General features: G+C 42.5%; 1 protein-coding gene and 1 long non-coding RNA gene across 2 annotated transcripts in view; both read left to right on the top strand.

Moving 5' to 3' along the window:
- Positions 1-5508, top strand: part of LOC115933573 (small ribosomal subunit protein uS5m-like) — a 41290-nt gene extending 35782 nt beyond the window's left edge. The window contains exon 7 of the mRNA XM_031008343.3: positions 602-5508. Coding sequence (XP_030864203.2) covers positions 602-826 — 225 coding nt within the window. The 3' untranslated portion in view covers positions 827-5508. The remainder of the gene's footprint in view (positions 1-601) is intronic.
- A 9359-nt stretch (positions 5509-14867) lies between these two features.
- On the top strand, positions 14868-22869 carry LOC129531866 (uncharacterized). Its single transcript, XR_008677306.2, has 3 exons — positions 14868-15103; positions 19825-20000; positions 22792-22869. It is a non-coding gene; the product is annotated as an uncharacterized lncRNA (long non-coding RNA).
- Positions 22870-25258: the final 2389 nt, after the last annotated feature.

The following is a 25258-nucleotide window of genomic DNA, read 5'->3' as shown; positions in this document are numbered from 1 at the left end:
CCATGTTCATACAAATGAGCAAATTCCATCTGTTAGATTAAAAAAATTTTTTTTTTTTTTTTACACAATGTGTTTGAATCAGGTTGCAGAACAGGTTAATGTATGTTTTTGCTATGCCTTTTAAATAGGTTCCCCTCCTCTTCCCCCACCCCCGCCCCGCTTATGATTTTTTGTTGAGGAAACCAGGTTGTTTTGTAGTGCTTCCTGGCCTGTTGCTGACTAAAATACCTGTAGGGTCCTTAATGTCTTATCTCCCCTATATTTACTGTAAATTGGTAGTTAGATCTAGGGGGTTGGTGAGATTCAAGTTCAGTGTTTGGCACAGCATGGTGCATAATCGGGAGGGTTTAGAAGGCAAGAGACCAGAGGCCAAGGCCCTTCCTCTGTCCAAGTTTGGGGTGGGCAGATGCAGCAGATGAGGCTGAAATGACTCCACCCATGACAGGTTATTAGAGTTTAGCCACAAAACACATTAACCCAAATCCACTGAAATGGCCTTTGAATCCCCCCAGGCTGTACTGTTGTGGCCTGTGGAAGTTCCTGCTCTTTATGTTGCAAATGTACTTCAGACCTAACCTGTTCTGAATTTGGTCTTGCCTAGGAAACCCATCAACAGCTGGCTGATAAGAAGGGCCTCCATGTTGTGGAAATCCGGGAGGAATGTGGCCCTCTGCCCATTGTGGTTGCGTCCCCCCGGGGGGCCTTGAGGAAGGATCCAGAGCCAGAAGATGAGGTTCCAGACATCAAACTGGACTGGGAAGACGTGAAGACTGCACAGGGAATGAAGCGCTCTGTGTGGTCTAATTTAAAGAGAGCCGCCACGTAACCTCTCTGGCCTTGTGCAGCCAGTTCCTGTGCTGCCCTGCACCTAGGAGAGACTCAGCCCCTCACAGCTTGGGGTGTTGCCTTGCCTTTTGTTTGTTTTGAGGGAAGTTTAATCTTTAAACTCTTTGGAAATAAATAATTATAGCTTTCGTTTATTAAGCACATGTTATATGCCAATGTGATAGAACCTTTACATACATATCTCAGTTCAAGACTACTTTAAATATTCATCCAAAGTAACAAAAGTAAATGAATTAGGGAGACGGGGTTAATAATTTGACCCAATCAGTAATAATGTACACAATGATAATTGCTGTAGTAATTATAGCTAATATATATGAACTCATTCATCCAAAGTGAATGTAATTAACTTCCTTTTACAGAGCAGTTAAGTAACTTGACTACCGTGAGGAACTTCCAAACCGTTGTCCACAGTGGAAATGGAAGTTGTAGGCTACTATTGGGAATGTTAAATGGTATATTAATTGTATACCATTGCAATTTTGACTTGTATTTCCCTGATGGCTGATGATGTTGAACATCTTTTCATGTGCTGATTGGCCATTTGTATATGTTTTTTGGAGAATTGTCTATTCAGAGCCTTTGCCCATTTAAAAAGTTATTTTTTATTATTATTGAGTTCCTTATAGTTTCTAGATATAAGCCCCCCTATCAGATACATGTTTTACAGAAGTTTTTACCCACTCTGTGGAATATATATATTTTCATTTCTTTGCATACTCTTTCTGCCCCACCCACATCCTCTTTCTGGGACACTGATGACCAAAATGTTAAATCTTTTACTATTGTCCCATGAGTCCCTGAGGCGCTGTTTATTTTTTTTTCCAGTCTGTTTTCTCTGTGTTGCTCAGTTTAGGTAATTTCTATTGTTTTATCTTCAGAATAACTGGTTGTTTACTCTTTCCATTCTGCTCTTGAACCATCCATGCAGTACTTTAACTTTGACTGTCATTGTATATTTCAGTTAAAATTTCCATTTGGTTTATTTTTTATATCTTCTCTTTATTTGCTGAGGCTATTTGCTGAGACTATTTGCTGAGACTGTTTTTTTTTTTTCTTTAAATGGCTTCAAGAGTGTTTATAATTGCTCACTGAAGCATTTTTATGGTGGCTGCTTTAAAATCCTTGTCATCAGGTGGGTGTGGTGGCTCATGCCTGTAACCCCAGCACTTTGTGAAGGTGAGGCAGGAGGATTGCTTCAGCCCAGGAGTTTGAGATCAGCCTAGGCAACAAAGTGAGACCTCATCTCTACAAAAAGTAAAAGTAAATTTAAAAGTTAGACACACATGGTGTACGCCTGTAGTCCCAGCTACATAGGAGGCTGAAGTGGGAGGATCATTTGATTGCAGGAGGTTGAGGCTGCAGTGAGCCTTGTTCATGCCACTCCAGCCTGGGTGGCAGAGTGAGACCTTGTCTCCAAAAAAAAAAAAATTATTGTCATAAAGTTTCAACATCTGTGTCATCTTAGTGTTGACATCCCTTGAGGTTTTTTCTCATTCAAGTTTACAGTGTCCTAGTTCTTGTTATGATGAGTGACTTTGGCTGTATCCTGGTCATCTTCACTGTTAAGAAGCTCTGGGAGTTATTTAAATCTCTCAGCATGCTTCCTCTGACAGTGCTGGTATGGGATGGGGCACTGCCTCGTTACTGCCTGGTGAGGATGGAGATCCAGGTTTCCTCCTGTCGCTGTCCTCCGGACCTCTGCTGAGGCCTTTCTGCTGGAAGTAGGAGGAGCACCCTAATGGCACCATGGGATAGGGAGCAGGCCATGTTAGGCTGGATGGTGAAAGTTTTCAGCCTGTGACGTTGTCTGGTGTGGGTGGGCCCCCTTTTTTTGTGTGTGGTATTTTGCTAGAGTAAGGTAGTTATTTCCTAAAACTTATCTGTCTTGTTAGTTTTCTTTCTTAAGTACCTAACAAATATAAAGACAATGAACTTTAAGCAATAAAAGACAATGATCCTTTGGAGAGGGGAAACAAAATTATCCGTACTTACTATCTGCGGAGAGTCGGTGGTTATAGGAAGGGTTACCCCATCAGGACCTGGCGGTCTCCTGGAGTTGAGGTGCAGTTGGGCAGTCGAAATGGCTAGAGTTCACAGGGGAGAATGCCTTTGAGGAGAGAGTTGCACAGCAGGAGAACTAAGATCTGCAGGGAGTTTCCATCAGATATTTAGTTACACGCTAATAGTGCATGCCGGTGAGGAAACTCACCCAAAAGAATTAGAGGGAACAGTGTTTGGAGTGGAAAATAGTGCCTGTTATCAACAGTCACAGTGGAAAACCTTGTAATCTAGGTGGCATTGGAAGAGAACTAAGATGCCCTAGTAGTAGAAAAATTAACTCTACATAAAAACTACCCCTGGTCCCAACTCAGAAAGCTTAAAAACAAGACCAAACTGGAACACAACTGTTTCCAAGTAACTTAATTCTGTTCCAGAACAAAGCTCAAGAATATAGGAATACAAAAAATATACCCAATAAAGTAAAATATACAATACTTGGCATCTAATAAATCACTAGGCAGCCAGGCGCGGTGGCTCACACCTGTAATCCCAGCACTTTGGGAGGCCCGAGGCAGGCGGATCACCTGAGGTCAGGAGTTTGAGACCAGCTTGACCCACATGGAGAAACCCCATCTCTACTAAAAATACAAAAAAATTAGCCAGGCGTGGTGGCACATGCCTGTAATCCCAGCTACTTGGGAGGCTGAGGCAGGAGAATCGCTTGAACCAGGGAGGTGGAGGTTGTGGTGAGCCAAGAACATGCCATTGCACTCCAGCCTGGGCAACGAGCGAAACTCCGTCTCAAACAAAAACAAAAACAAAAATACTAGGCATGCAAAGAAGCATGAACATAAGCTCATAATGAAGTGAAAAATCAGTCCATCAAAACTGACCCAGGAATGGCACAATGACAATCAGTAGACAAGGACATTAAAGCAGGTATTATGACTGTATTCCATATGTTCAGAAAGCTAGAGAGAAAAACATGGAAGATACAAAACACCAAGTTGAACCTCTAGAGATGAAAACTGCAATATCTGATGAAAAACGCTAAATGGGATTAACAGCAGATTGGACATCTCAGAGATATGAAAGAATTTGAAGACAGCAACTTAAACAGGAAAAAGACTGAAGAAGAGATGGTAGGAGAAACTGGGCATTAGAGAACTATGGGACAACTTTGGGAGCCAAATATGTGTATAATTGGAGTCCGTGGAGAAGGGAGGTATAAAAAACAATTTGAAGAAATGGCCGGGCGCAGTGGCTCACGCCTGTAATCCCAGCACTTTGGGAGGCTGAGGCGGGTGGATCACGAGGTCAGCAGTTCGAGACCAGCCTGGCCAACATGGTGAAACCCTGTCTCTACTAAAAATACAAAAATTAGCCAGGCATGGTGGCAGGCGCCTGTAACCCCAGCTACTCCGGAGGCTGAGGCAGGAGAATCACTTGAACCCAGGAGGCGGAAGTTGCAGTGAGCCGAGACTGCGCCATTGTACTCCAGCCTGGGTGACAGAGCAAGTCTCAAAAAAAAGTTTTTTTGAAGAAATAATAGCTGAATTGATGGCAACTACTGAGACCCAAGAAATATAACAACTGTATCAATCAAATTTCAACTAGCAATAAAGAGGAAATTTTAGAAGTGAGGAAGAGAGAGAAGATTAGGTACAGAGGAACAAAGGTAAAGATGACAGCAGCTTTCTTGTAGGAAACAATGCAAGGTAAGAGATAGGGAAACACCATCTTTAAAGTAGGGAAAGAGAGACATTACCAACCTGGAATTCTTTACCTAATGAAAATATCTTTCAAAAATGAAGGCCATCATGGAGGGTTTTCCAGACATAAAATCTGAAAGAATCAGCCGACCTGCCTTACAAGAGTTGTTAAAGGAGGTTCTTCGTGCAGAAGAAAGATAGTAACAGATGGAAACCTGCTTCTATGCAAATAAATGAACACTAGAAATGATAACTAGGTAGGTTATTATATGCATAAAGGATTTCATATATCCTTTTATTTAGACATCTTTAACACCTAATTGACCACTTAAAGCAAAAATAATGTATTGTGGTTTTCAACATGTAGAAGTAAAATAGATGATAATAGCACAAAGGCAGAGGGGAGAAATGGAAATGCGTAGTCATGCGGTTCTTACATATTTGAAGTTGTGTAGTATCATATGAAGGTAGATTTGTTTAAGTTAAAGATGTGCACTAGAAATTCGCCCTAAAGGAATCACTGAAGTGACACAGCTACAGCTATTACACCAACAAAGAGGATACAAATGCAATCTTAAAACTTTTTTATTGATAAGTTTTAAGACTGTATTCTAAAATGAGTCAGGAAAAGAGGAACAAGGAACAGGTAGAATAAATAGAAAACAAGACGCAAGATAGTAGATTTAAACCCAGCCATATTCATAATCACCTAAAGTGTAAATGGTCTCAGTGTGTTCATTATAACCAGTTGGTTGATGGTGGTGGTAACTTTCAACTGTGTCCTTAACTGATGTTCCTCCTGCTAGATCTGTCTGTTTCTGAGAGGGGTGTTGATGTCTCTAACCTATAATACTGGATTCCTCTATTTCTCCTTGCAGTTCTATCAGTTTTTGCCTCATGTATTTTTTGATGCTCTGTTGTTCATTAAAGATTGTTATCCAACCTAGGCAACATGGTGAGACCTCGTCTCTACGAAAAATTACAAAATCAGCCAGGCATGGTGGTGCGTGCCTGTAGTCTCAGCTACAAGGAAGCTTAGGCGGGAGGACTGTTGGAGCCTGGGAGGTTGAGGCTGTAATGAGCCATGTTTGTACCCCAAAAAACAAGGATATGTCTTCTAGGAAAATTGACCCCTTATCATCATGTCATCTTCCCATATCCTTGCTAATTTTCCTTGCTCTGAAGTCACCTCTGTCTGAAATTAATATAGCTACTCTCTCTTTTGATTCATGTTAGCATGATATATCTTTCTCCATTCCTTTACTTTTAATCTACATGCATTTTTATATTTAAAGTGGGTTTATTGTAGACAGTATATACTTGATTTTTGATCAAGAATCAAAATCTGCCCCTTCTGACAATCTGTCTTTCCATTCGTGTATTTAGACCTTTGACATTTAAAGTGATTCTTGATAGAATTGAATTAATGTCTGCCATAACATTACTGTTATCTGCTGCCCTTGTTCTTTGTTCCTATTTTTGTTTTCCACTTTTTCTACCTTTTGATTCCATATTCTCTCCTTTCTTGGCATATACTATTTTTTTTTTTTAAGCTTTCCTTACTGGTTATCCTAGATCTTGCAGTACACATTTACAACTATCCAAGGCCAACTTCAAGTAACGGTATATTGCTTCTTGGGTAGTGCGAGTACCTTGCATTAATAAAGTATTCCTAATTCCTCCCTCTTGTCCCTTGCTGTCATTCATTTTACTTGTATAAACTATACTCATCAAGTACATTGTTGCTATTACTATTTTGAACAAACTGTTATCTGTTAGATCAACCAAGAAAAGTGAAAAGTTTTTATTTTCCTTTCACCTATTCCTCCTTTGATGCTCTTCCTTTATGTAGAACCAAGTTTCTGACTTTTGTCATTTTCTTCTCTCTAAAGAACTTTTAACATTTCTCACAAGGCATCAAATTCCCTGTTGTTTGTCTGAGAAAATCTTTATTCTCCTTTACTTTTGAAGGATAATTTCACAGGATACAGAATTCTAGGTGGTGGGGTGTTTTTTTCTCTCTCACTACTTTAAATATTTCACTCCACTCTTGCTTGCATGGTTTTTGGGGAGAAGTTGGATATAATCCTATTTTTGCTCTCTATAGGTAGGATGTTTTTTCCTCTAGCTTTCAAGATTTTTTAAAAACTTTATGAGAAATACTGCACATTCATGATGCTCTCTAGTCAGAAGTTCTTTGAAACAATGCTGTCGCCTTGGCCATTCAAAGAATCGAGTAATCTGACTCATTCGTTGTACAAACGGCCTTGCAGATAGCATAGGTTTTGTTTTTGTTTTTGTTTTTTTGAGATGGACTCTTGCTCTGTTGCCGAGGCTGAAGTGGAGTGCAGTGGCGCAATCTTGGCCTACTGCAACCTCCGCCTCCTTGGGTTCAAGCGATTCTCATGCCTCAGCCTCCCCGGTAGCTAGGATTACAGGCGTGCACCACCACGCCCAGCTAATTTTTGTATTTTTAGTACAGACGGGGTTTCACCATGTTGGCCAGGCTGGTTTTGAACTCCTGACAAGTGATCCGCCCACCTTGGCCTCCCAAAGTGCTGGTATTACAGGAGTGAGCCACTGCACCTGGCCAATAGCATAGGTTTTAAACTGGCCATTAAACCTGTCTGCAACCTTGTCAACTTTGGCCACTTTATCTGGATGGACGTGAGGTCCTTGGCACCAATGCCACAGTTGCTGGCAGAGTATTTCCATGGCACATTCAGGTCCATGAACTCGCAGGCATTGTTTTGCACATTGAGGCTGTGCCTGATGCCACCATGACACATGCGAGCAGAGAAAGCTTTCAAGGTTTTTTCTTAATTTTTGATTTTCTGTAGGGTGAAAATGACGTGTAGGTGTACTTTTTTGGCACCTTTGTGTGTGTGTGTGTGTGTTTTCCTGGATCTGTGGTTTGATATCTGATGTTAATTTGGGGGAATTCTGAGTCATTATTGCTTCAAATAGTTTTTCTGTTCCTTTTTCTCTTTCCTCTTTCTGATATTCCCATTAGGTGTATGTTACACTTTTTGTTGTCCCACAGTTTTTAGATATTCTGTTCCAGTTTTGTTGTTGTTGTTGTTTAGTCTTTTTTCTCTTGGGTTTTCAGTTTTGGAAGTTTCTACTGACGTGTCCTCAAGCTCAGAGATTCTTTCCTCAGCTGTATCCAGTCTACTGAGGAGTCCATCAAAGGCATTCTTCATTTCTGCTTATAGCACTTTTTACAGTCTCTAGCATGTTTTTTACTCTTTCTTGGAATTTTCATCTCTCTGCTTACGTTACCTGCCTGTTTTTGCAGGTTGTCCCCTTTTTCCATTAGAGCCTTAGCATATTAATTGTAGTTGTTTTAATTCCTAGTCTGATGAGTCCAACATCCCTGCCATATCAGAGTCTGGTTCTGATGCTTGCTCTGTGTCTTTAGACTGTTTTTGGTCGTTTAGTATGCCTTGTAATTTGTTGTTGGACAAACATGATGTACTGGGTAAAGGGAACTCCTTTAAATAGGCCTTTAGTGATCTGGCGAGTTAAGGTGAGGAATAGAAGCAGCTTCTCTAGTCCTGTGATTAGGTCTTAGTCTTTTAGTGAATCTGTGGCCTTGGGCCATAATCTTTACAAGTACTCCTTGGTTTTTACCCACTTAGAACAGGATAAAAGAGTTGAGTATTTCCCTTCTCTCAGGTCAGATAGGCTCTGATAACACAGTTTCTCATAAGGGCAAGACTTTTTGAGAACGCATTCTGTCATATTTCAAAATGGTTACTTTCCCCGTTTCCTTGCCAGAAGCAGGAGGAGCCTGGTAGGTGTTCACTGTGGGGACATGGTAAGTTCCTGGAGGTAAAACTCGTAGAAATGTTCCCCACCATGACTGGGTCCCTCTGGAGTTTTCACCTTTCAAATTTGGCCACACTGAGCGTCTAGCAATTCATCAGTTACAGTTTAGGTTTCCCTACCCTGAACTTCTTCCTGGAATGGTTCTGCCAGTGGGTTTCTGCTCTGGTAAGTTGTGATTCTTTGAGTCTAGCCAATTTCTCAACTTCTGGAGACACCAGTTCGCCCTGTGAACTCAATTCTTTGGTAAATCTAAGAAGAGGTTTTGATTTTTCAGTTTATTTAAGTTTTTACTTATTAGTATGGAGTGTTGGCCTCCAGGCTCCTTATACACCAGACCAGAAACCAGAAGTCTAAACATGTCAATTAAACAGTAGAAATTACCAGATTTCATTTTTAAAAAGCAAGACCCAACTATATGTTGCCTATAAGAAATCCACTTTAGATATGAAGACTGATAGGTTGAAAGTAAAAGGGTGGAAAAATAAACCACGCTAATGTAAGTTCATAGAAAGCTGAAGGATATGTTAATACTAGACAATGTAGATTTCAGAGCAAGGACTATTACTAGGGATAAAGAGGGCCATTTTATAATAATAATTCATCAGGACAACATAGCAGTCCTAAACATTCAGACACCTACAAATAGAACTTCAAATGCATAAAGCAAAAACTGATTGGACTACAGTGAAAAACAGAGCCACAATTAATAGAGATTTTAACATCCCTGTCTCAGTAATTGGCGCAAATAGAATTGGTAAGGATATAGAAGATGTGAGCAGCATTATCAGCCAGCTTGGACTTCATTGGCTTCTTTTTTCTTCTTTTCATTTTTAAGAGATGGGGCCTCTCTCTGTTGCAGAGGCTGGAGTGCAGTGACACAATCATAACTCACTGCAGCCTGGAACAATGAAACTCAAGGGATCCTCCCACCTCAGTCTCCTGAGCAGCTGGGACTGTAGGCATGTGCCACTGGACTCAGCTGATTTTTAGTTTTTAATTTTTTTTGTAGAGATGGGGGCCTCACCTTTTTGCCGACGCTGGTTTTGAACTCCTGGCCTCAACCAATCCTCCTGCTGTGGCCTGTCATTGACTTATAGAACACTCTACCACCAACAGCAAAATACATACTGTTTTCAAGGGCATGCAGGACAGTTACCAAGATGGACTATGTTCTGGGCCATAAAACAAGTCTCAATAAATTTAAAAGGATTTAAGTCACACAGAGTATATATTCTGATCACAGTGGGTTTACATTAGAAATCAGTAGCATCTGGAAAATCCAAATATTTGGAAACTAAATGACACCTAAATAACCATGAGAAAGAACAAAAATAAAAAGGGGGAAATTAGCATTTTGAACTGAACAGACTAAAGCTACAGTCATTGACCTTGTTGTACCAGTGAAGATAGACACAGGTCAATGGAAGAAAATAGAATATAGAAATACACCCTCCAAATGTGGTCAGTTGAGTTTTGACAAAGTTGCAAAGGAAATTCAGTGAAGAAAAGATAGGAGAATAGGAGAAAGATAGGAGTGGTGGAATAGATGGATATCCATATGCAAAATATGAGCTTTGAACCATATATCACACTATATACAAAAACTAACCAGTGATGTTTCAGACCTATATTTACAACCCAAAACTAAAACTGCTAAAAACCTAGACGCAGTCTTTGTGACCTATAGCTACAATATCAAAGGCACAATCTGTATGTTGATAAATTGAACTTTATCAAAATTCAGAATTTCTTCTCTTGAAAAGATTGTTTGAAAAAGTCTTCCACAGACTGGGTGAGTCACACATGAAAGAAAATATTTGCCAGACATATCTAATAAAGGACTTGTATTCAGGATACATAAATCTCAAAACTCGTAATTAGAAAATAACAATAAAAATGGGCAAAATATTTGGACACTTTACCAAAGAAGATACAGATATGGCAAATAAGTCCATGAAAAGGTGCTTATCAGTCATTAGAGAAATGCAATTAAAACCACTGAGAGATACCACCACATACATCAGAATGTCTAAAGATCCTTCTGCCAAATGGTGAAGATAGGGTGAAATAACTGGAATTCTTGTACATTGTTAGTGGGAATGTAAAATGGTACAGCCACTTTGGAAAATACTTGGGCAGTTTCTTAAAATGTTAAAGATATACTTGCCACATAACCTGACCGTTCCCTTCCTAGGTATGTATCCAAGAGAAACAAAAGCATCTGCCCTTACCAAGACTTTTATATAAATGTCCATAGCAGTTTAATTTGTAATAAAAACTGGAAACAACACCAATGTATATCAACAGGTAAATGGCTACATTTTTATTGCTGAGTAATAACCATTGTATGGATATACCACAATTTGTGTAGCCATTTACCTGTTGATATACATTTGATAAATGAACGATCAATAAAAATGGACTATTGGGCCTGGCGTGGTGGCTCACGCCTGTAAACCCAGCACTTTGGGAGGCTGAGGTGGGTGGATCACGAGGTCAGGAGATCGAGACCATCCTGGCTAGCTTGGTGAAACCCCTTCTCTACTAAAAAAAAAATACAAAAAAATTAGCCAGGTGTGATGGTGGGCGCCTGTAGTCCCAGCTACTTGGGAGGCTGAGGCAGGAGAATGGCGTGAACCTGGGAGGCAGAGCTTGCAGTGAGCCGAGATTGCGCCACTGCACTCCAGCCTGGGCAACAGAGCAAGACTCCGTCTCAAAAAAAAAAAAAAAGAAGAAATGGACTATTGATACACAATACAGATGGATCTCAAAATGCATTGAGTGTAAGAAGTAAGACCAAAAAGTGAGCACATGCTGTATGATTTCACTTCTGTAGAATTCTAGGAAGTGCAAACTAGTCTATAATAACAGAAAGTGGATCAGTGGTTGCCTGGGGCTGGGAGGGGATAAAATGGGTGTGAGGGAGGGATTACAAAGGGGCATGAAGCAGCTTTTGCAGATCAGGTGGCAGATATGTTCAACAAATTGGTTGTGTGATGGTTTCACAGTGTAAATATATATATATCTCAAAACTTCACCAAGAGTACACTTTTTTTTTTTTTTTTTGAGACAGAGTCTTGCTCTGTCGCCCAGGCTGGAGTGCAATGGCGTGATCTCGGCTCACTGCAAGCTCCGCCTCCCGGGTTCATGCCATGCTCCTGCCTCAGCCTCCTGAGTAGCTGGGACTACAGGGACCCACCACTATGCCCAGCTAATTTTTTGTATTTTTAGTAGAGATGGGGTTTCACTGTGTTAGCCAGGATGGTCTTGATCTCCTTACCTCGTGATCTGCCCGCCTCGGCCTCCCAAAGTGCTGGGATTACAGGCATGAGCCACCGCGCCCAGCCAAGAGTACACTTTTTAGTGTGCAGTTTATCTAAACATCTTTACAACCACCAGGGGGCAAGAAGAGCTTCCCAAATATAGCAGTCCCTGTTTGCTGGATGCTGCAATATAGACATTGATGATTCTAGTAGAAATCTATTTCTCCTTTTAGTGAAGTAGTTTGCAGTTAGAAATGCTTGTGTCCGGGCCAGGCACGGTGGCTCACGCCTGTAATCCCAGCACTTTGGGAGGCCGAGACGGGCGGATCACGAGGTCAGGAGATCGAGACCATCCTGGCCAACATGATGAAACCCCGTCTCTACTAAAAATACAAAAATTAGCTAGGCATGGTGGCAGATGCCTGTGATCCCAGCTACTCGGGAGACTGAGGCAGGAGAATCGCTTGAACCCGGGAGTCGGAGGTTGCAGTGAGTCAAGATTGCACCACTGCACTCCAGCCTGGGCTACAGAGCAAGACTCCATCTCAAAAAAAAAAAAAAAAAAAAAAAAAAGAAAAATGCTTGTGTCCTACAGAGGTAATCACTTCTGTTTGAAATGCTAGATGTGGGATCTTCAAGCTCTAAATACCTACTAGCAACATGATTCCAGATTTGCATGACAAAGACTATCTTGAATGAATCGCATTTGCTTTTCTTCCTCTCCTGAGCGGTTTTCAAACACCTTTCAGCTGCAGATCATGCATTCACACTGCAGTTTATCACTAGCCTAAAGTGTAAGTCAGGGTTGTGGGGCAGAGGCAAAACGCACACAGGATCTGGGGACTGCAGCTTGAAAACTCATCAACTTGCTGTGTGACGTCAGTCGTGTTGCTTAACTCTTCTGTCCGCCCCCAGCACCTTCCACCACCATCTTAGCTTTCTGAAAGTAATGAGCTCTCCATCGCGTGAGTGTTACATAAAATCCACACTGTCAGCCAGTGTAGCATGGGTGGAGAGTAAAGCGTCCTGCTGTGTGTCATCGGTGGCTGATGGGCTGCAGGGGACAAACAGCAGCTCAGCTCCTAGACCTGTGGCATGTGAGTTGGAGTCAGCATCTCAATAGCCCAGTGCTGCTACTTCTAAGAGGCTCATTTTTAAAAAAAATTTTAATTTTTTTTAGGGACAGAGTCTCGGTCTGTTGACCAGGCTGGAGTGTAGTGGTGTAAATAGCTCACTGCAGCCTCGACTTCCTGGGATCAAGTGATCCTGTACTTCAGCCTGCCGTGTAACTGGCCACAGGCACATGCCACCACACCCAGCTAATCTTTTTTTTCTTTTTGTAGATACAGTGTCTCACTTTGTTGCCTAGGCTGGTCTTGAACTCCTGTGCTGAAGCAATCCTCCTGCCTCAGCCTCCCAAAGTGCCGGGATTACAGGCGTGAGTAACTGCGCTGGCCAGAGGCTCATTTATTTTTAGAAAGGCGAGCAAATGAGAGCCGAGCTCTAGGTGCAGGCAGAAGCAATGAGTGTCTATGCTGCACAGTGCTGTCACTGGCTGCCACAGCTCTGCAGCCTGCGACAGGGAGAAGCACCTTGGCTTTTTCTTAGCACTCAAATCGGTGATTCTGGACCCTCAGAGATTTGCTCGTTACTTTGATGTTGATTGAGCTCCTCATTCTTAACTAGAATATTGTTTGGTGTGTGTTAGTGTCCTGTGACTTTAAGGTTTTTTTTTTTCTATGTGCTGACATTTATTGAACACTTGACATGTGCTTGACAGTGTTGTAATCCACTTACATATTTAAATTAACAACCTTGAGCACTTAGGTCCCCAAATTAAAAAACTTGCTCAAAGTAACACATAGCTAGTAAGAGGTGAGGCCACGGTTGACACCCAGGCAGGCTGGCTCCAGTGCCCAGCTCCTAAGACAAGCTGCCCCAATGAGGCTGGACAAGTTCCCTTACCTGGGAATCCCAGCTCAGAGAGTTGAGGGGAGGCAAGGGTTTCAAGGCCTTTGAAAAAAAGCTCAAGGAGCACTGAGGAGTGAAAGGATTTTTGCGTAGGGTCATAAGGGACAGTAGGAGGTGTGTGTGTGCATGTGCGTGCACACACTGGGTAGAGGGCCAAGGGACTGTGGCCTCGGGGAGCTTATGGCTAGTTCAGAGCTGAAGCTGGATTTTGTGTGCATGTGGGTCCCAAGCCATCTGTCGTGAACGGTGCAAATTCAAGGATAACCAGGTCCGCACGTTTTGTCTTTCCACAGTGTCAGACTTTGATTGATGTTATTTCAATCACAGGAGCCATGAGCGCCATGGAGTTCCCCAGGGGGCAGTTCTCCTTAGTACTTTCTGTTCACTTCCCAAGTCAGAGCACACATGCTCAAGCCACTCCACAAGCCCGTCAGTATTACAAGCCATGCAGAGTCATATATACTTAATCAATATATAGATGTTATAGATTAAACATTCCACAGCACACAGTAACATTTAACATGAAGAGAAGGGCGGCAGGAAAAAGGTTAACAAACCAGCCCAAGGAGAGTAACAGAGAAAAAGAAATCTCCTGGTGTGGGCTGGTGCAATCTTCGGTACTTTTAGGAAGTGTCTTTGATGTGAGCAGATGTCAGGTGCTGATCACCAGTGACTGTAAGACTGGGTCTGTTAAGACGGCCATTTGGGGCTGCTGAAGTCCTGCTCTTACGGCCACAGTGTCCTCTGATGAGGACTGAGTGGAGGAGCGTGCTTGGTTATGTCCTTGTCTGGCTGGATGCGGTCTTTATTGATCAGGCGAAACATCTGGTCCCTGTTAGCAAAGTGTCCTATGATACGTAAAATGCAGTCTTTTTCTAAGATGGAGTTAGTTATGTCAAGGGTGCTGTGTATAGTGGGACACATAGTGGTTGCGGAGGCTTGTGGGGAGGGGGAAGGGAGAGGACCCCGGCAGCTGCACAGGCCCCTGTAGGGTGGGTGGGACGCCCCGCCGTAGTCCTGGGGCCCTCCGATCCCCCCCAGCTCTGCCCAGCGGGCTGTTGAGCCCTGGTAGGGTCCCTGCAGGTTGGGGCGCCCCGCCAGGATAGCGGCCAGGAAAACCTCCCTGTTTCGCCAGGCTCTCTGGGAGGCGCGGGCGGAGTGCGCTGGCGTTTGGGACGCTGGTGGCGCCTGCTGGGACCTGGGGAGCGTCCCCTGCCCCCACCCTCGGGCTGGCGGCGCGCTCAGCTGCAGGAAGGAGGCTTTGTTCCGTGTCCCCGGCAGTCTCATCCTCTTAGCTGCTGCTGGTTTGAGGAGGGTTCTGTGCGGGTCTAGACGCCACCGCCTGAACAAGGTGCTTTCTAGAGGGGGCAAGTAAGCGAGCACCACTCGGTGTTTGCTCCGCAAATGCCACCTGCTGGCCCGAACTGGGTTGGGCACTGGAGTTTCACGAGAGTGCTGAGGCGCCGGTCCCGCCAGGTGAGCTGCACCCCGGAGGCATCCTTCTGCCAGGGGTGACCTAGTGGGCGGGGCCTGCCTGAGGGTAGCCAGGAAGGGTGTTCCGGGAGGGAGGGAGGTACTGCTGGCCGAGGGCTCAGCACTGTGCACTGATTGTGGAGTTTTTTTTTTTTTTCCAGTTTTTGTTTTTTGAGACGGTTTTTCGCTCTTGTCCCCCAGGCTGGAGTGCAATGGCGCAATCTCGGCTCACTGCAACCTCCGCCTCCCGGGTTCAAGCCTCAGCCTCCCGAGTAGTTGGGATTACAGGGGCCCGCAACCACGCCCGGCTAATTTTTGTATATTTAGTAGAGACGGGGTTTCACCATGTTGGCCAGGCTAGTCTCTAACTCCTGACCTCAGGTGATCCACCCGCCTCGGCCTCCCAAAGTGCTGGGATTACAGGTGTGAGCCACCGCTCCCGACCGATTGTGGTTATTTAAACAACCTGAAGTAGAAAAAAACCCATGAGCTTTACTTTCAAGCGTAAAGTAGGATGCAGGGATTGGGTGGCATTGGAAAGCTTCAGAACCTTCTTTCTTGGATGCATGGCGCAATGAGAGACCCAACAGACCAAGGGTCAGGAAGAAAAAACAAATTACTATTCAAATAATGAGATATGGGTCCAGCTCTGCAGTGTAGTCAGTGAATGAATAATAAAAAGAGGGTTGTGTGGCCTGGGGCTGCTCTTGCTTCCTCTGGGTCCTCAGTTTCCCCATCTGTAAAACAAAGGGACAGACCAGACCGCATGATCCTTAACTGGGGCTGAGGCTACAGCCTTAGGCTTCCAGGGTGCAGATCTTGATATTCCCTGGGCAGAGCGCCTGAGCACAGATTCCTCTGTGGGGAGATGGACTCACATCCCTGGGAACCCTGCTGGAAGTATCTGCCCCAGCAAGCAGCTCTGAGCCCTTACCTGAAGGTTCATCTTTGGCAATGGGATTCCTTGGAAAGAAAGCTGCCCCTTAACCCCGGGGGCTGCCATGGGGTGCCCACATAGCAGGGCTATAATATTTTTTTCTTATCTCTGGAGAGCAGCTCAATTCATGTCCAGTAAACACAAACCCGGAGGCCCTTTCTTGATGAACATTGCAGATATAATGAAAAACTGGCTCAGATCTTCATCTTACAAATGCAGCTGCTGCTTCAGACATGGTGCTTCCCCCGGGCTTATGGGGATTCAACTCATAGACTCATGTAAACACACATGTAACCCATGGCACCCTCAGGGCCTGGGACAGCAGTCCAGAGCGGGATCTCTCCGCCTCCTAAGGCTGGCCCTGGAGAAGTCGCTTGGGGCAGATGTGAGGGGGGTCACCAAAGGGAGGGGGAATTGCCACCAGCACATCCAAGATCATTCCTAGAAGGCAAGCAGCAACCTCCATGCCAGGCTTTCTGTGGCTCTCCGGAAGCCCTTGGATGCCTGTCCATTAAAAGAGGAGTCATTCAGGCCCTTCGCAAATGCTGGTGCCACAGTGGCCTTCAGAGGAGGCCTCATGGCCCCTCCTGACGTCCCCTTGGTGCTTGGCTCCCCGGCCCTCTGCAGTCTCGTCTGGAACACTGTCTGCTGTCCTGATCCTTCTAGGGGTTCTGTGGCATTGCCCTTTTCAGCCCGGCCTGAGCTCCTGGGCAGCAAGGCTTCCCCTCCGACCCCCAGCAGCCTTCACCCACCTGCCCTGGGGGCTTTGTTCCTGCCTCTGGGACCCAGGGATGTGACCATGCCTCCAGGAGCCTTCGTCACCTGCTCCCAGGGTTGGGCAGGGTGTCCCTCCCAGCAGAGCCATCCTGGCTGCCCTCAGGCTGTGGCTCCCACCAGAAACTGACAGCCTCCAGCAGAGCCAGAAATGGCCCCCTTGGCGGTTCCACCTGGCCCTCCCTTCCGTTGACAAGAACGCAACCTGAGTTGTTGCTTGTTGTTAACTCCTGTGCAGCAGCTTCCAAAGAAACTGCTTCAAAGCACGGGGCAGGGAGGGCTCCACAGGGTTTGGAGGCGGAGGCAGCCTGAAAACAGGTGGCAAAGCTCTGAGGGCGGGTGCAGGAACAAAGCTGTGTGTGCTCTGCCCCATGTGTTCCAGCAAAACGGGATGTCGGTTAGTGGAGAAGGAGCAAAAGTGCCTCTGAAGTATTCTTGAGAAGGTCATGGTTGCTTCTCAGAAAGGGCATTTACCACAGACCAAGCAGAATTTCCCAGCTGGGCGCCTGGGGACTGGGGATCGTGCTATTGAGCACAGGGGCATCTGAGAGCATTCGGACACTGCTGGCCTTCACCTCACACAGCCTCAGGTGTCCGGTGTGCTCTCCTCTCCAGATGGCCATGTGGCCAGGGCTTCTTGTGTCCTTGGGCTGCGCAGGAGTGAAATCTCCTTTCCTGCCCGCAGGAAGCCACGTGGGCTTCAGTGGCCGTTTTGATTTGCACCTATGAATCAGACGCTGGCCAGATCACCCTCCACAGCCCCTGCCCACGCCTAGGGAAGGACCATGGGGTCAGCCATGCGGTTGGCCAGGTATTGAGGGCTTGTTCATGGTGTCTTTGTGGGCCTGACAGAAGCCTTTGAGGCCATTAACACCCAAACCCTTCCACTCAATGTTGGGCAGGCTGAGAACTCTTCTAAGAATCTAAGAGTCAGCCTGAAGTATTGGGTAGGGTGGGGCTTCACTAGGATGGCAGCCACGGTGCCCTCACCCTCACCCCAGGCAGTTCCATGGTCAAAAGGCTCACTCTGTCCCAGGCCCTCCTCTCTAACGTTGCCGTCCCTGTCACAGACTGGGATGACTCAAGTCCTGGACTGCCCCCGGGCCAGCTGTCACCCGAGTGGGGTGGGAGTGGGGTGACTGCCTGCCCAGCGGTCAGGGCAGCAGCCACCCAGCTGCTCATTAACTCAGAGGCAGCCACTGGCTTCAGGGAGGCCCTCTCCCCAGGACTTCCCAGCCTGTCCATGCTTGAAGAGCTCTGTTTAATATACATATATTTTAAATTTGCACATTGGTCCTCTACCCAATACGCATGTTAATAGTAGGTACACACTAGTAACTGTCGATGGAGATATAAGTTTGTAAAAAGCTGCTCTGAGGTTAGCGGTGTTTTTAACGTAGGCACCATGAGCACAGGTATACATTTTGAAAAACAACACTGGAGGGTATAAGGGGCTTGGACTGCATATGAATGCGCAAAGCTGGTTCCCAGAGCCCTCAGGATGGAAGCCACAGGTTTAGAGTCCCCTTGAGTTCCCAGTGAGAGCTGGACTCAGCAGTGTGCACCCAGACACACACATTCCTGCTCCACTTGGGCTAGAATTAGCATGGTGACCATGCCATCTCTGAGACCTTCCAGGAACCCTTTGATCTCAACGATGATGAGGCTGAGGCCAGAACCTTCCAGTACCTTCTCAGTCAGTGGTTTTCAAACCTGGCTGACCATAAATGAACCTTCTGAAAAAGCTCTTTAAAAATGCAGATTTCTCGCCAGATGCAGTGGCTTACCCCTGGAATCCCAGCGTTTTCAGAGGCTGAGGCAGGGAGACTGCTTAAAGCCAGGAGTTTGTGACCAGCCTGGGCAACATAGGGAGACTGTGTCTCTACAAAAAATTAAAATTAGCTGGGCATGGTGGCATGCACCTGTAGCCCCAGATACTTAGGAGGCTGAGGCAGGAGGATGCTTGAGCCCAAGAGTTCAAGGCTGCAGTGATCTGTGATTGCGCCACTGCACTCCAGCCTCAGCAACAGAGAGAGAGAGAGAGACGCTGTCTCAAAAAAAAAAAAAAAAAAAAAATGCAGATTTCAATGTCCATCACCTGGCAACTGGATCAGAATTTCCAAGGCTTGGGTCCTGGGCTGTATTTTTTAAAGCTCCCAAGTCCAGGCAACACACAAAGAAAATGGCATGTCAATTCCATGGATGCATCCAAAGGCGAAAATCCCAAAAAAATTATGGCACTTCTATAGAACATTACAGTAGTCCTGTGGTGGAAACTTCTGAAATAAGAATTATTCCCTTTTCTAGGTGAAGCTTTTCTTTGATTCCTTTGGTATCTGACAGATGAAGTTTTGAGACACCAACAGATGGAGGCCAGTTAAAAGGCTGCTCATCTCTGGTCATCTGTCTTTCAAGGTGCAATTTCTCCTGAGCCTGAATGTCCTGGACTCCAGAACTGGCGGCTCATGTGGCCCCACAGGTGGACACAGATGGGTTTGGCTGCAATCCACAGGCAGGCTCTGAGAGTGGGACCCGGTGGGCACGGGGTGTTCTGGCTCTTGGTTATAGCCTTTAAAGTAGAAAGCACAGGTCTGGGCCATAGCCTTCCCAGGCTGTGGGAGCTGACCTTCCTAGGAAGGGGATCACAGATCGTGGTGGAACTTGCCTGAGTTCATGGGTCCTGATTTGATCTCTCAGCCTTTCTCCCTGAGAAGGAAAAATCCTCATATGAGGGGGTTGGGGTGTCCCTAGGGCTGCCAGAACAATGGCCCCAGGACTGGTTGAACAATAGTCTATGACTGTAATTTTCTAGGGCATCAGTTTAAAAGAAGAAAGGTTTGTGATCGATCTGCTCCAAGAGAGACCCTGAAAGCTGATAAAAGTCACACCCATTCTTGATAAGTCTCTTGGCAAACTAGGAGTAGAAGGGAACCTCGTTGAGATAAATGTGCTTACTAGAGTAAGCCTGGGACTGAATGGTAAAACCTTAGAAGCATTTCTTCTTTTGCTGTAGGGAACAGGGCATGCATGCCTGCTCGTTAACCACTCAATTCTGTCTTGGGAGCTGACCCAGCACAGCAAGCCAAGAAGAGGGACAGAAAGGAACAAAGCAGTCTTCATTCCAGGGGACATGATTGTCCACACAGATAATCCAAGAGGATCAATGGCAGACTCTTAGAGCAAATGCAAGTAAGGCTCAAGGTGGCCCGATACAGGTGACCCCATAAAAAATCATAAGGTGGCCAATGCCCCAGCAATGGCCAGTTAGAAAAAGTAACGTAAAAGAGATCCCAGGCATGGAGCACAAGTTACAGAGACCACGGGAAGCGGGAGGACTTCATGCTAAGTGAAATAAGCTAGACACAGACCGACAAATACCATATGATCTCACATGTGCAAGCCGAGACAGTTGAACTCATAGAAGCAGAAAGTAGAATGGTGGTTACTTTGAGGAGATAGTAGTCAAAGTATACACAATTTCAGCGGGGAAGAATAAATTCAGGAGTGATCTTTGCACAACATGGTGACAATAGCTATAATAATGTATTGCATTCTTTAAAATTGCTAAGAGAGTAGATTTCAAATGTTCTCACCACAGAAAAATATGTGAGGTAATGCATATATTAATTAGCTTGATTTAGCCATTCCACAATGTACACATATATCAAAACATCGTGTTGTACACCATAAATACATACAATTTTTTTGGTTAAGTATTCTTTTTTTTTTTTTTTGAGATGGAGTCTTGCTCTGTCGCCCAGGCTGGAGTGCAGTGGCACAATCTCGGCTCACTGCAAGCTCCGCCTCCCGGGTTCATGCCATTCTCCTGCCTCAGCCTCCCAAGTAGCTGGGACTACAGGTACCCGCCACCACACCCGGCTAATTTTTTGTATTTTTAGTAAAGATGGGGTTTCACATGTTAGCCAGGATGGGTTAAGTATTCTTAAATTTCAATTATATATAATATATTACATTATATACAATATATTATATAATATATAATATATTACATTATATAATATATAATATATATGTTACATTATATATTATATAATATATATTACATTATATAGTATATTACATAATATACAATATATTACATTATATAGTATATTACATAATATACAATATATTACATTATATAGTATATTATATAATATATAATATATTACATTATATAGTATATTACATAATATATAATATATTACATTATATAGTATATTACATAATATACAATATATTACTTTATATAGTATATTATATAATATATAATATATTACATTATATAGTATGTTATATAATATATTATATAATATATAATATATTACATTATATATTACATAATATATTACATTATATAATACATTACATAATATATTACATAATATATTACATTATATAGTATGTTATATAATATATTATATAATATATAATATATTACATTATATATTACATAATATATTACATTATATAATACATTACATAATATATTACATAATATATTACATTACATTATATATTACATAATATATTACATAATATATTGCATTATATATTACATAATATATTACATAATATATTACATAATGTAATATATTACATAATATATTACATTATGTAATATATTACATAATATATTACATTATATAATATATTATATAAAATAATATATAATATATTACATTATATAATATGTTATATAAAATAATATATATTATATATTATATATTATGTATTGTATAATATATAATATATTATGTATTATATAATATATTATGTATTATATATATAATGTATAATATATAATATATAATACATAATATATTATGTATTATATATTATGTAATACATATGTATTATATAATATACATAATATATAATAATATATAATACATAATATATAAAATGTATAATATATAATACATAATATATTATAATTTATAATATACATAACATATATATCATAAAATATAATACGTAATATATAAAATATATATAATATATAGTATATTATATATTATATATTATATTATATATAGTATGTTATATATATTATATATAGTATATTATATATTATATTATATATAATATAATATATAATATAATATATAATATACTATATATAATATAATATATAATATAATATATAATATAATATATAATATAATATATAATATAATATATAATATAATATATAATATAATATATAATATACTATATATAATATAATTAATATATAATATAATATATAATATACTATATATTATATAATATATAATATAATATATAATATACTATATATTATATAATATATAATATACTATATATTATATAATATATAATATAATATATAATATACTATATATTGTATATAATATATATAATATATATATTATATATATTATATGTTGAGAGGATAGAACGAAATAGACTCATACATTTTGGGGTCACATTTAACATTATCTGTCAAAATTTAAAATACACGTATATCACCTACTACTGAGAAGTTTCACTTCTTGGCATCTACCCTGAGAAACGCTCCCAGATGGGATTCACGATAGTCCTGGTACTGTTTTGAAACAGTGGTAACAATTAAATGACTGTTGACAAAAGTCCTCATCAACAATGTATAATATGCATCTATCCAGACGTGCAGAGTTCTGTAGGACATATGATCATGCAGAGAAAAGTGTCTGAAAACAAGCTTGTGGGACACAAACACGCCCCCGCCCATAAGCAAATAAAATATCAGTATGCGTGACTCTCCAGACCCTTCCAATGGATTCGCCTAGAGATCACTTCACTTTACAGATAGGAGCTGATGAAGTCCTCCAGCCTAGGGCGTCAGGTTTGGACAGCTGTGCACCAAACAGATGACCACAGCCACCTCTGGGGAGGTTCTGGCGGGGGAGTGATGGGAGAAGAGGAATTTAACTTTATCTGTTGTGGTTTATTTATTTATTTATTTATTTATTTTTAGGAGAAAATGTAGTCATGGCCTCCTCGTTTCCCCTCAGAGCTGCATGTGAGCCCTCCTTTCCATCCCTTTCATGGATCCATTTCTTCATTGTTATGGGCTGTATTTTGTTCCCTCGAATTCACATGTTGAAGTCCCAATCCCCAGAGCTGCAGAATGTTACTGTATTAGGAGACAAAGCCGTTAAAGAAGAAATTAAGTCAAAATGAGGCCGTTAGGGTGGGCCCTAGTCCAATATGACTGGTGACCTTATAAGAAGAAATCTGGACATGCAAAGGATCGAGAGCTACAAGTGGACAGAGGGCCAACCATGTGACAAGGCAGCAAGGGGGCAGCCATCTGCAAGCCAAGGAGAGCAGCTTCAGCTCAAAACCAATCCTTGGAAGACTGAAATGTTTTCTTTAAGATTGGGAACAAAGCAGCCAGGTGCGGTGGCTCACGTCTGTAATCCCAGCACTTTGGGAGGCTGAGGCGGGCGGATCACCTGAGGTTGGGAGTTCGAGACCAGCCTGACCAACATGGAAAAACCCTGCCTCTACTAAAAATACAAAATTATCCTGGTGTGGTGCCACATGCCTGTAATCCCAGCTACTTGGGAGGCTGAGGCAGGAGAATGGCATGAACGCGGGAGGTGGAGTTTAGAGTGAGCCAAGATCGCTCCATTGCACTTCAGCCTGGGCAACAAGAGCGAAACTCTGTCTCCAAAAAAAAAAAAAAAGGGAGCAAAGCAAGGATGCCTGCTTTGGCCACTTCTATTTACATAGTACTGAGTCTTAGCCAGAGCAACTAGGCAAGAAAAAGAAATAAAAGACATCCAAATTGAAAAGGAAGAAGTAAATTATCTCTGTTCGAAGAAGATATGATCTCATATGCAGAAAACCTGAAGATTCCACACACGCACAAACCTGTTAAAATAAATGAATTCAGCAAAGTAGCAGGGTACCAAGTAAATAAACCCAAACTCATTGCATGTCTCTATACTAATAATGAACAATCTGAAAAAGAAATTATTAAAAAATAATACTATTTACAACAGTATTACAAAGAAGCTTAGGAATTAACTTGACTAAGGAGAAGAAAGATTTGCACAAGGAAAACTACCAAACGTTGCTGAAAGAATTTTTTTTTTTTTTGAGACACCCCAGAGTCTTGCTCTGTCACTCAGGCTGGAGTGTAGTAGCATGATCTCGGCTCACTGCAACCTCCATCTACTAGGTTCAAGTGATTCTCTTGCCTCAGCCTCCCTAGTAGCTGGAATTACAGGTGTGCACCACTACAGCCAGCTAGTTTTTTGTATTTTAGTAGAGACTGGGTTTCACCATGTTGCTCAGGCTGGTCTCGAACTCCTAAGCTCAGGCAATCCACCCGCCTTGGCCTCCCAAAGTGCTGGAATTACAGGTGTGAGCCGCCGCACCCAGCCAGGTTGTTTCTTTTCATGTTGCTGAGTTTCAGGAGTTCTCTATATATTCTGTGTATGAATCTCTTATCAGATACATGATTTGCAAATATGTTCTCCCATTCTGCTGGTTGTGTTTTGCTCTGTTCATGTTGCCTTTTGGTGCATAAAACTTTAAAAATTTTTTTTTTTTTTTTTTTTTTTTTTTTTTTTTTTTTGAGACAGAGTCTCGCTCTGTTTCCCAGGCTGGAGTGCAGTGGTGCGATCTGGGCTCACCACAAGCTCCGCCTCCCAGGTTCACGCCATTCTCCTGCCTCAGCCTCCCCAGCAGCTGGGACTACAGGAACACGCTGCCATGCCCAGCTAATTTTTTTGTATTTATTTTTTAGTAGAGACGGGGTTTCACCATGTTAGCCAGGATGGTCTCGATCTCCTGACCTTGTGATCCACCCGCCTCAGCCTCCCAAAGTGCTGGGATTACAGGCGTGACCCACCGCGCCTGGCCTTTTAAATTTTTATGAAGTCCAATTTGCCCACTTTTTCTTTTGTTGCCTGTGCTTTTGGTATCATATTCAAGCAGTCATTGTCGAGCCCAACGTTGTGAGCTCACACTGTAAACAAATGTTCTTTTTGTTGCCTACGTAGTGCAGCTTTTTTCACATTTGGTGCTTTTGTGTTCAGTGGCCTCAAGCACAGTGCTGAAGTGCTGTCGAATGCTTGAGTGTGCTTCCATGTGCCTTGCAGAGAAAATACATGTGTTAGACCAGCCTTGTTCAGGCATGAGTTATAGCGCTGTTGGCTATTATTTCCATGTTAATGAATCAATGACATATGTTAAGGGTGTCTCTCAACAGAAATTCACATAAAACAAGGTTACATATTTGTCAGCTGATAAAAATATCGTGACCATAGGCTCATAAGAACCTAATCCTGTATTTATCGTATGAGCAGCAGTTCAGTATTCTCTAATTCAGTGCTTGTGTTGAATTTATAGAACATAACTACTGTGGTTAACAAGAATTGAGTCTATCTATCTATCATCGTCTAATAGAAAATATGTAAAAGATTTGAATG

Source organism: Gorilla gorilla, chromosome 12, assembly GCF_029281585.2.
Source record: "Gorilla gorilla gorilla isolate KB3781 chromosome 12, NHGRI_mGorGor1-v2.1_pri, whole genome shotgun sequence".
Classification (NCBI taxonomy): domain Eukaryota; kingdom Metazoa; phylum Chordata; class Mammalia; order Primates; family Hominidae; genus Gorilla; species Gorilla gorilla.
The sequence above is the reverse complement of the archived record's forward strand: the minus strand, read 5'-3'. Positions and strand labels throughout refer to the sequence as shown.